The 12,108-nt window shown below is 43.6% G+C and overlaps 1 protein-coding gene across 1 annotated transcript in view; it reads left to right on the forward strand.

The window, feature by feature from the left end:
• The first annotated feature begins 1,814 nt into the window (after positions 1 to 1,814).
• snx19b (sorting nexin 19b) overlaps positions 1,815 to 12,108 on the forward strand; it is a 37,389-nt gene continuing 27,095 nt past the window's right edge. Inside the window, exons 1-8 of the mRNA XM_084148456.1 lie at positions 1,815 to 1,962; positions 2,471 to 4,186; positions 4,472 to 4,610; positions 4,721 to 4,821; positions 5,165 to 5,284; positions 6,022 to 6,128; positions 11,280 to 11,373; positions 11,493 to 11,664. Of these exons, the coding sequence (XP_084004582.1) occupies positions 2,501 to 4,186; positions 4,472 to 4,610; positions 4,721 to 4,821; positions 5,165 to 5,284; positions 6,022 to 6,128; positions 11,280 to 11,373; positions 11,493 to 11,664 (2,419 nt within the window). The 5' untranslated portion in view covers positions 1,815 to 1,962; positions 2,471 to 2,500. The remainder of the gene's footprint in view (positions 1,963 to 2,470; positions 4,187 to 4,471; positions 4,611 to 4,720; positions 4,822 to 5,164; positions 5,285 to 6,021; positions 6,129 to 11,279; positions 11,374 to 11,492; positions 11,665 to 12,108) is intronic.

Below are 12,108 nucleotides of genomic sequence, written 5' to 3' on the forward strand. Positions count from 1 at the left end.
AACCAAAAAAGTGTTAAACAAATCAAAATATATTTTATATTTGAGATTCTTCAAATAGCCACCCTTTGCCTTGATGACAGCTTTGCACACTCTTGGCATTCTCTCAACCAGCTTCATGAGGTAGTCACCTGGAATGCATTTAAATTAACAGGTGACCTTCTTAAAAGTACATTTGTGGAATTTATTTCCTTCTTAATGCGTTTGAGCCAATCAGTTGTGTTGTGACAAGGTAGGGGGGTATACAGAAGATAGCCCTATTTGGTAAAAGACCAAGGTCATATTATGGCAAGAACAGCTCAAATAAGCAAAGAGAAATGACAGTCCATCATTACTTTAAGACATGAAGATCAGTCAATATGGAAAATGTCAAGAACTTTGAAAGTTTCTTCAAGTGCAGTTGCAAAAACCATCAAGCGCTATGATGAAACTGGCTCTCATGAGGACTGCCACAGGAATGGAAGACCCAGAGGTACCTTTGCTTCAGAGGATAAGTTCATTAGAGTTACCAGCCTCAGAAATTGCAGCCCAATTTAATGCTTCACAGAGTTCAAGTCACAGATACATCTCAACATCAACGGTTCAGAGGGGACTGTGTAAATCAGGCCTTCATGGTCAAATTGCTGCAAAGAAACCACTACTAAAGGACACCAATAATAAGAAGAGACCTGCTTGGGCCAAGAAACACGAGCAATGGACATTAGACCGGTGGAAATGTGTCCTTTGGTCTGGAGTCCAAATTTGAGATTTTTGTGAGACGCGGTGTGGGTAAACGGATGATTTCCGTATGTGTAGTTCCCACCGTAAAGCATGGAGGAGGAGGTGTTATGGTGTGGGGGTGCTTTGCTGGTGACATTGTCTGTGCTTTATTTAGAATTCAAGGCTCACTTAACCAGCATGGCTACCACAGCATTCTGCAGCGATACGCCATCCCTTCTGGTTTGGGCTTAGTGGGACTATCATTTGTTTTTCAACAGGACAATGACCCAACACACCTCCAAGCTGTGTAATGGCTATTTTACCAAGAAGGAGAGTGATGCAGTGGTGCCTCAGATGACCTGGCCTCCACAATCACCCAACCGCAACCAAATTGAGATGGTTTGGGATGAGTCGGACCGCAGAGTGAAGGACTGTTGGAAAAGCATTCCAGGTGAAGCTGGTTGAGAGAATGCCAAGAGTGTGCAAATCTGTCATCAAGGCAAAGGTTGGCTATTTGAAGAATCTCAAATATAAAATATATTTAGTTTAGCACTTTTTTGGTTACTGCATGATTCCATATGTGTTATTTCATAGTTTTGATGTCTTCACTATTATTCTACAATGTAGAAAATTGTAAAAATAAAGAAAAACCCTTGAATGAGTAGGTGTGTCCAAACGTTTGACTGGTACTGTAACTCTAACCATTGACTCTGTACCACGGGTATGACAATTACTTTTTACTGTTCTAATTAAGTTGGTAACCAGTTTATAGTAGCAATAAGGCACCTCAGGCGTTTGTGGTATTTGGCCAATATATCACACCTCATCTGGCCTTTTTGCTTAATCATAGCAGTCAAAACAACTTACATCGACATCCATTGATGGAAAAAGTTCTGGCGAGTTTAATAAAATCAAATGATCTTTTCTCTTGCGGAAAACCGAACTTTGTTTTTTAGCCTACGTAGTTACAAATTACGTCGACATTCCTTAATTCGCTCCATAACGTTATTGAAAAAGGGTTTAATGGATAAATGTTTCAACTCGTCTCTTGCTGCGACCCCAAAAAATAGGGTGGGTTTTGAGACATCATTGAATAGATGTGGCAACCCTGGTCAAGAGATACAGGAAGTAAACAAACTGATGGAGCTCTCAAAAAAAGAAAACAAGACGTTGCTAGCTTCGTGCAAGTGATACAGTTGCCATGACCGGTTGTATCATTTTACTTGTTGTACTTTCCGAAACATCCAGCTAGCTACATTGACTAAGGTAAATTTAGCAAGGGTAATTTAGCTTAAAAAGTATAGGAATGCTTGGCTAGCTACTGTAGCAAGCTAACGAAAGGAAAGGCGACCCGGCTAGCAAACTAACAGTAGCTCCCCACCATAACCAGACATCCCATCATATCAATAATATAATATAACATGTCATCAGTTAATTGTAAAGTCAATGTGTCATTACAAAATCGTTAGATGAAGCTAGCTAAGTGGATTTTCACTTTTACATGGCAACAAGCTAGCTTAGTACAGTAGCTAGCTAGTATAACGGTAACTAGCTAGCTAGGTCCGCTCCACTGTTAATAGCCAGAGCTACTCATCTAACCTAGCACCGGTAGCTAGCTAGCTAGCCAGGCAATAATACAAATTATTCCTGCAGGTTGCAGAGAAGAAATTAGTTTATCACAGATAATAAATGAACTAGCTATGCCTGTGTTGCCAGGTAAATAATGTGAAGTGAAATGAATCTAACGTTACTTATTTTGTATTTCTTTTTGTAGACACTGAATATAAAAGTCATATGAAGAGCCATGTCTCACACTCAGTCCGAGACGGTTGGCCCAATTCAGTGGACCATGGCGGAGCTACTGGGTCAGAGGAGCCTACTGGGCTTTGGCGCTCTTCTGACATGGCTGATTCTCTTCCATTTACTGGTGAACGTATGGCTGCTGTGTGTCTTCACCAGTCTCCTGGTGGTCATGGGGGGCTGGCTGGGATCTCAGGCTGTCCTGGACTCCAACAGCGTTGTTCACCTAGAGAGGTTCATCACATTGGAAAGGGTCCCTCCTTCGCCTGAGAGTGAACGGCAGCTAGACCACGAGATACAGACCACCGTGCGCAAGATAATCCGAGACTTTGTGTCCTCCTGGTACTGCATAGTGTCCTCGGAGCGGGACTTTGAGGTCGAGGTGCAAAGTGCCATGTACTCCATGGCGATGGAGCTGAAGAATCGGTCAAGAAGAGTGGATAGGAAGGTCCTGACCCAGAGGGTTTTGGACCTGTGTGGCGGCCACCTTCAGAGCTACCTGAGAGCCAAAGAAGTCATGGCCGAGCTGGAGAAGCAACCGGATGGAGAGAACAGCCTCTGGAATGCATACTCCCAGGTCTGCACACCTCACCCTGCTGTGAAGAGCTCAGCCATGGAGGTGAACTACGCCAGGGCTATTGTTGACCTGCTGCTGCATGTCCTTGTCCCTCCGCCTCACCTGGAAACCCGAACGGGAAGGTTTGTGGTCGGAGAGCTCATCACATGCAATGTCCTTCTCCCCTTCATTACGAAACTATCGGATCCAGACTGGCTGAACCTGTTAATCATTTCCGTTTTCACCAAGTCAAGTATGCAAGCCCCCAAAGCCTCAGAACCACCAAAACCACCATCACTGCCACAGCTCACTGTCTTAGAGCAGGATCAGCCCCAGCAAGACATTCAGGTCCCTTGCTCTTTACCCTTAAGGATCCTATCAGAAACACCTAACGACACAGAGGTTGCCACACCTGAGTTGGCTGCTTACGATATCATCGACTCGGCAGAGTTGTACTGCCCTCAGAATAATATAGAGGAAGAAGAGCCTAGACAGGCTAGACAGTACATTGGTATCTGCCCAATGGACTACCTGAGACCAGTCAAATCCAACCCGTTCTACCAAGAGACCGACTCAGATCTGGACTCGCCACTGACAGATTTCAAGAGGAGCTCCATGGAGTCCCTGGTTCTGATTGGTGCGGAGGAAGCGCTGTCAGACCGTTTCCGAGAGTGTGCCAAGCCCACTGACATCAGCAGCGTCATGGATCTGGAGGATGACCTCCGGGTTTACCCTGGCCTAGCCGAGGTCACTTCCTCCCCCAAAGTTGTGGTCTCTGAACAACAGGATCACCCCGACGCCTTCGCTAATGCGTTGTGCACCATGACGGAGGACGTTCCCTCGAGTGTCCGCAGCCTCCAGGACCTGGAGACGAGGGACAGCGGCACCAGTCCAGAGAGAGAGCTGCTGAGCGTGGACCTGGCGGTTGGCTGCCACTCCAACGGGCTGATGGCGTCGGTGAGCGGCCCTCTGCAGACCTCCTCTCCCATGGTGCCCCTGCCCTCCTTCAGCTTCGAGCCCCTCAGCAGCCCCGAAGGCCCGATCATCATCCAGAACCTTCGCATCCCCGGGACCATCACGGCCAAGGAGCACCGTGGCACCGGCTCGCACCCGTACACTCTCTACACGGTCAAGGTGAGTTATTATTGCAAGGTGAATCTGTTTGTTGTTTAATGTATGGAGAACAGTATGGAGAACATTCCATGTTGGTGGTTTGAATAGGCTAGGTTACATATGTGTCTATTCATAGCTATAGGCTACTGAAACACAACTTGTTCTGATCATTGATGAGGTGTGTTGGTCTTAAGGCCAGAACACTGAGTAGAGGAAAGAAAAGGTAAGTAGTGGAAATGGAAGTTTAGAGATTATTTTAGTCTATATTAATCTAGTTTGTTTTATGTTAAAACATATGTCTTTTAGTATGAAACAGCAATGGACTCTGATAACCCAGGGTCTATCCAGCCAGTTGCCTATCACACGGTCAACCGCCGATATAGTGAGTTTCTCAACCTACAGACCCGCTTGGAGGAGAAATCAGACTTGCGAAAACTCATCAAAAGTAAGTATTGTTATCTGAACAATGACAGGCGTTTTAGTTCCGTGTGTCATGTGGAACTAGACTGGGTGTCTTTCTTACAGCTTCTAACTGATCTTATTAACATGGTTTAGATGTGAAAGGACCAAAGAAAATATTTCCAGACTTGCCGTTTGGTAACATGGACAGTGACAAAGTTGAGGCCAGGAAAGGGCTGCTCGAGACTTTTCTCAAGGTTGGTGGAGGAATAACATCTTAACTCAAGCCTTGGGAATTCAAAAAAAAATGTTCTATTAGTTTTGTGCTCTGTAAACTGCATGTATTATACACTTTAATGTAATATTGCACATTGTCATATAGGCATGAGTGGACTTTATTTGGATGAATTAACATATCAGCGTTCATGACATTACACAATCAAATACAATCTTATTCATCACGTGCTTCGTAAACAACAGGTGTAGACTAACAGAAACTAAGCATTTCGCTGTTAGTCCACACCTGTTGTTACATGTGACAAAATAAAATGTGATTTGATTGTTACATGAAAACTAACACTCATGTCCCCTATTTGTCAGCAACTTTGTGCTATACCCGAAACTGCCAACAGTGAAGAAATGCAGGAGTTTCTTGCTCTTAATACAGATGCAAGAATTGCCTTTGTCAAGAAGCCGTTCATCGTAGCACACATAGACAAGGTATGTGATAGTATTGATAATGACTTTAACTAACTAGGCCTGTATGCATTAGAAACAAGGAGATGCATTACAGAAAACCTCAAAACATGGAGAGTGAGAAACTTACAGAGGCATAAATCATACCCTCCAAAACATTTTTACCTGCCCTGTAATTGGTAATGGTGAGAGGTTAGAATGTTTTGGGGGCATGATCTTCGTGCATCTGTAACTTTCTCACTTATCATTATTCACGATTCATTCCTGATTATCCGTAATCATGGTAGCGTCCACATTAATGTAGAAGTGTTCAGAAACATATTCTATTCTTATTTACAGTAAAAGTGACTCCAAAATGACACAATACATGATTTACCATTCATTTCTATTAGGCACAAAATTATCTGAAATACAACCAAAACAAACTGCAAATGCATCCAACAAGTTTGTGGATTCACAAGCTTAATGTAGTCATTGCGAGCTAGGAATATGGGACTAAATACTATACTTTTTACTCAATTTAATACACTATAATGGGGGGACTAGATACATAAAGTGCGTTCATTTCTAAACGGTAAAACAGATATGTATGAAAATACTCTCAAATAAAAGGTGACATTATGTACTGTCGCTTCATATAAAACATTGGATCTCAAATCCAAAATGCTGGAATATAGAGCCAAATGAAACGTTTTTGTTTCACTGTCCAAATTCAGTAAATACGTAGGGGAGTGTAACTGTGTGAACAAATGGCTCTGTAGATTGTGGATACCTTGAAGACGGCGTTTCCTCGCTCAGAGCTACAGAGCCCTACAGAAGACATGGACGGAGATACTGAGGGAAAGCCTTCCTCGGATAAGAAAAACAAGTAAGTCAAATGAACTCCTCCTTCTGTAGAACAATACAATAAATGGTGTCTCAATAATAGAATCAGGGTTGGGAAGTAACGGAAGCTCATTAGGTAATCACATTACAAGAATGAAGTAACTGTAATCAGCCCAGATTGGATTACAGTTACATTCTTAAAATCAGCTGATTACATATTGCATTACTTCTTCTAATATCAAGATGTGGGCTGCAAGTGTTTGCCTCAAACACACAGAAATGGCAGGTATTTGAAAGCTGTTCTGAGCCACACTGCTTGGAAGTCACCTTTCACCTTTCTGTTCTAATCTATTTTGAAATCTGCTTGGTTGCGTTCCTCAGAAACTTTTTTCAACCAAAAAAAGTCAGAGAACTGAATCCTGCCACATTTAATCAGGATCGTTGTGTAGAAAGGTTGTCATTGATTAGTCAATACAGTTCCACCCTGTTCACTCCCCAAGCACTGGCATGACAGACATGACAATCAGCTACTTAATCTGCTAAATCTAAAGTTTCAGTGGAAATGAGTACACTGAAATCTGTCTTTGAAGTCATACCAGACTGTTAAATGAAGGGAGGGCCAGATATACAAATGACCATTTCCTATTTTGCTAGCCACAATCTGTTTGGTGGCTGGGTGTAGACATATAATTTCACAATCAAAGAATGAGGGTTGGAAAGCTATTCCTTGAACTTGACAGTAAAGCTGACCTTTTGCTTGAAAAACAAGAAACAAACCTGCCAATATTACTGTTTTGTCCCTCTTGAGACGCCGTATCAATAACATAGCCAGGACACTTCCTCAAAATAGTCTCAAATTAATCTAAGATAACTCAATAAATCTGTAATTAATTTGGATGTTTTTGCCTTGGAGTTCTTAGTCACGCAATTGTACATTTAGCTAAGATGTTTGGTGCAGTATTTCTCAGGTGAAAAGATTTGCATGAAAACGGGTCGTCTGTCGATGAATGACAACACTTCATTGAAGAATCGTTAGACTTCGGCTACCGAACTTCGACAAGCTTCAAGAAAACATTTTGTGTGCTCAAGCAGCCCAAAAACCTCCTGCCGAACACCAAAACAAACCAAAACGTCCCAAAATGTTGTCATAATATATGCACAAACTGTTTCGACTGGGAAGCGGTGACGGAGTTTATCAGGAAGTGTATAGGTGATGTTGTGCCCACTGTGACTATTAAAACCTACCCTAACCAGAAACTGTGGATAGACGGCAGCATTCGCGCAAATCTGAAAGCGCGAACCACCGCATTCAACCATGGCAAGGTGACTGGGAATATGGCAGAATACAAACAGTGTAGCTACTCACTCCGCAAGGCAATTAAACTGGCAAAATATCAGTATAGAGACAAAGTGGAGTTGCAATTCAACGGCTCAGACACGAGACGTATGTGGCAGGGTCTACAGACAATCACGGACTACAAAAAGAAAACCAGCCACGTCGCCGACACAGACGTCTCGCTTCCAGACAAGCTAAACACCTTCTTCACCCGCTTTGAGGATAACACAGTGCCACTGACGAGGCCCACTACCAAGGACTGTGGCCTCTCCTTCTCCATGACCGACGTGATTAAGACATTTAAGCATGTTAACCCCCGCAAGGCTGCCTGTCCAGACGGCATCCCTAGCCACGTCCTGGCTGGTGTGTTTATGGACATATTCAAACTCTCCTTTTCCCAGTCTGCTGTTCCCACAAGCTTCAAGATGGCCACCATTGTTCCTGCACCCAAGAAAGCAAAGGTAACTGAACTAAATGACTATCGCCCTGTAGCACTCACCTCTACCTTACCTGTCACCCTAGACCCACTTCAATTTGCTTACCGCCCCAATAGATCCACAGATGATGCAATTGCCATCACACTGCACACTGCCCTATCCCATCTGGACAAGAGGAATACCTATAAGAATGCTGTTCATTGACTATAGCTCAGCATTCAACACCATAGTACCCTCCAAGCTCATCATTAAGCTTGAGGCCCTGGGTCTGAACCCCGCCCTGTGCAACTGGGTCCTGGACTTCCTGACGGGCCGCCCCCAGGTGGTGAAGGTAGGAAACAACATCTCTGCTTCGCTGATCCTCAACACTGGGGCCCCACAAGGGTGCGTGCTCAGCCCCCTCCTGTACTCCCTGTTCACCCATGACTGCGTGGCCAAGCACGCCTCCAACTCAATCATCAAGTTTGCAGATGACACAACAGTAGTAGGCTTGATTACCAACAATGACGAGACTGCCTACAGGGAGGAGGTGAGGGCTCTGGGAGTGTGGTCCCAGGAAATTAACCTCTCACTCAACATCAACAAAACAAAGGAGATGATCGTGGACTTCAGGAAACAGCAGAGGGTGCACCCCCCTATCCACATCGACGGGACTACAGTGGAGAAGGTGGAAAGCTTCAAGTTCCTTGGCGTACACATCACCGACAAACTGAAATGGTCCACCCACGCAGACAGTGTGGTGAAGAAGGCGCAACAGAGCCTCTTCAACCTCAGGAGGCTGAAGAAATTTGGCTTATCACCTAAAACCCTCACAAACTTTTACAGATGCACAATTGAGAGCATCCTGTCGGGTGTATCACCGCCTGGTACGGCAACTGCACCGCCCACAACCGCAGGGCTCTCCAGAGGGTGGTGCGGTCTGCCGAACGCATTACCGGGGGCAAACTACCCGCCCTCCAAGACACATACAGCACTCGATGTCACAGGAAGGCCAAAAATATAATCAAGGACATCAACCCCCCGAGCCACTGCCTGTTCACCCCGCTATCATCCAGAAGGCGAGGTCAGTACAGGTGCATCAAAGCTGGGACCGAGAGAATGAAAAACAGCTTCTATCTCAAGGCCATCAGACTGTTAAATAGCCATCACTAGCACATTAGAGGCTGCTGCTGCCTATTGAAATCACTGGCCACTTTAAGAAATGGAACACTAGTCACTTTAATAATGTTTACATATCTTGCACTACTCATCTCATATGTATATACTGCATTCTATTCTATAATATTATTCTGTATCTTAGTCCATGCCGCTCTGTCATTGCTTGTCCATATATGTATATTTTCTTAAATCCCATTCCTTACTTTTTTGTGTGTATTGGGTATATGTTGTGTAATTGTTAGATATTTCTGCACTGTCGGAGCTAGAAGCATTTCGCTACACCCGCTATAACATCTGCTAAACACGTGTATGTGACAAATACAATTTGATTTGATAAGCTTTAGAGAGGGAACTGATCGTTCTGCAACAAACTGACGAGGCAGATGCTGGTTTACCAAGGCGTTAATCCAAAAGTAATCAGATTACATTACTCATTTTGACTAATACAATGGATTATTTTACTAATTACTTTTATTGTCATGTAATCTGTAATTGCATTTTTCAATTAATCCGTCCAACCCTGAGGATATACACTGAGTGGACAGAACATTATGAACACCTGCTCTTTCCATGACATAGACTGACCAGGTGAATGTAGGTGAAAGCTATGATCCCTTATTGATGTCACCTATTAAATCCACTTCAATGAGTGTAGATGAAGGGGAGGAGACAGGTTTAAGAAGGATTTGAAAGCCTTGAGACAATTGAGACATGGATTGTGTAAGTGTGCCATTCAGAGGGTGTAGTGTCTTTGAACAGGGTATGGTAGTAGGTGCCAGGCGCACCGGTTTGAGTGTGTCAAAAACTGTAACGCTGCTGGGTTCTTCACGCTCAACAGTTTCCCATGTGTATCAAGAATGGTCCACCACCCAAAGGACATCCAGCCAACTTGACACAACTGTGGGAAGCATTGTAGTCAACAGGGGCCAGCATCCCTGTGGAACGTTTTCGACAACTTGTAGAGCCCATGCCCTGACGAATTGAGGCTGTTCTAAGGGCAAAAGGGAAGTGCATATATAAACTACCGTTCAAAAGTTTGGGGTCACTTAGAAATGTCCTTCGAAAGAAAAGCAATTGATTTGTCCATTAAAATATCATCAAATTGATCAGTAGTACAGTGTAGACATTGTTAATGTTGCAAACTGTCTCTAACCAGAATAGAAAGAGGAGTGGGAGGCCCCGGTGCACAACTGAGCAAGAGGACAAATACATTAGAATGTCTAGTTTGAGAAACAGATGCCTCACAGGTCCTCAACTGTCATCTTCATTAAATAGTACCCGCAAAACACCAGTCTCAACGTCAACAGTGAAGAGGCGACTCCGGGATGCTGACCTTCTAGGCAGAGTTCCAAAGAAAAAGCCATATCTCAGACTGGCCAATAAAAAGAAAAGATTAAGATGGGCAAAAGAACACAGACACTGGACAGAGGAAGATTGGAAAAAAGTGTTATGGACAGACAAATCGAAGTTTGAGGTGTTCGGATCACAAAGAAGAACATTTGTGAGACGCAGACGCAATGAAAAGATGCTGGAGGAGTGCTTGATGCCATCTGTCAAGCATGGTGGAGGCAATGTGATGGTCTGGGGGTGCTTTGGTGGTGGTAAAGTGGGAGATTTGTACAGGGTAAAAGGGATATTGAAGAAGGAAGGCTATCACTCTATTTTGCAATGCCATGCCATACCCTGTGGGCGGTGCTTGATTGGAGCCAATTTCCTCCTACAACAGGAAAATGACCCAAAGCACAGCTCCAAACTATGCAAGAACTATTTAGGGAAGAAGCAGTCAGCTGATCTCAACCCTATTGAGCTGTTGTGGGAGCAGCTTGACCATATGATACGTAAGAAGTGCCCATCAAGCCAATCCAACTTGTGGGAGGTGCTTCAGGAAGAATGGGGTGAAATCTCTTCAGATTACCTCAACAATTGACAACTAGAATGCCAAAGGTCTGCAAGGCTGTAATTGCTGCAAATGGAGGATTCTTTCACGAAAGAAAAGTTCGAAGGACACAATAATTGTCAATGACTACATTTCCTATTCAATTTGCTATATTTCCTATTCAAACTCATTTCATGTATGTTTTCATGGAAAACAAGGACATTTCTAAATGACCCCAAACTTTTGAACGGTGGTGTATGTATACAGTATTTCATGATGAAATGCACATTACATTTCTGTAAAATGTGTTGTGAAATGCATTGTTATAGAAATAAAGTTTGATTTGATTCAATCGATTGTCTTACCTGCTTTTGTGTCTGTTTTCAGGTCCCGGCTAAGGTTCTCCAGTAAAATCACCCCAGTCCTTAATGTCTCTGACATGAGGCCTAAAGTGCTATACTGCTTGGATGAGGGGAGCACAGTAAGTACTTCACTGTGCTGTGGTCTCTTGTCTACAGTGATAATTGTCGCATGAAATTCTGTTATCAGTACTTTTACTCCTTAAACCCATGAACGTTTGTCATGCTTCTCTTTTTGCAGGGGTTTAACGGCCTGTCGATAGCTGGCCTAGAGGCCTTCATCAAGGAGCAGGAACTAGCGGTGATGTGTGATGCAGAGGCTGAGAGGGAATGCAGTCCAGGCCTCACAGGAGAACTTGGAGGCTGTGGGTGCCCACAGAATAAATTACCAGGTGCATCCATTCAAGATTCTGGTAAGGACTGTGCAAGGAATGTGGATTTTTTTAGTAGTTGTGGGTACGTAAACGTACACAATGACACCTCTCACAATATTGTTCAATTCCCCATTAGTTCAATACAGGAACTAAGTTCATACAAAAATCTTGGCTTGTGATAAAGTTCCGTTTCTGGCCCGGTTTATGAATGTGCAGTGTTTTGGAATGTGGACAGCACAGAAGGTTAAGGTCCTCTAACTGATCTTGCCTGTTCCTTCAATCTCCACACATGGAAGACTAGCAGTCTGTTGTATTTCTCCAATCCAGTGAATGGCCCTAGAAAAAAGGGTGATCTCTTTGACATCATATGTAAACTATCTCCCACGACTTGACATTGGAATGAGCATGTCCCTTTTAATTATATCAAAATTGCTGGGGCGTCCATGTTTAAAGTCTGCTCATTGTCTTGTCTGAAAGGAGACG

This window comes from Coregonus lavaretus, assembly GCF_964263955.1.
Source record: "Coregonus lavaretus genome assembly, chromosome: 30".
NCBI lineage: Eukaryota > Metazoa > Chordata > Actinopteri > Salmoniformes > Salmonidae > Coregonus > Coregonus lavaretus.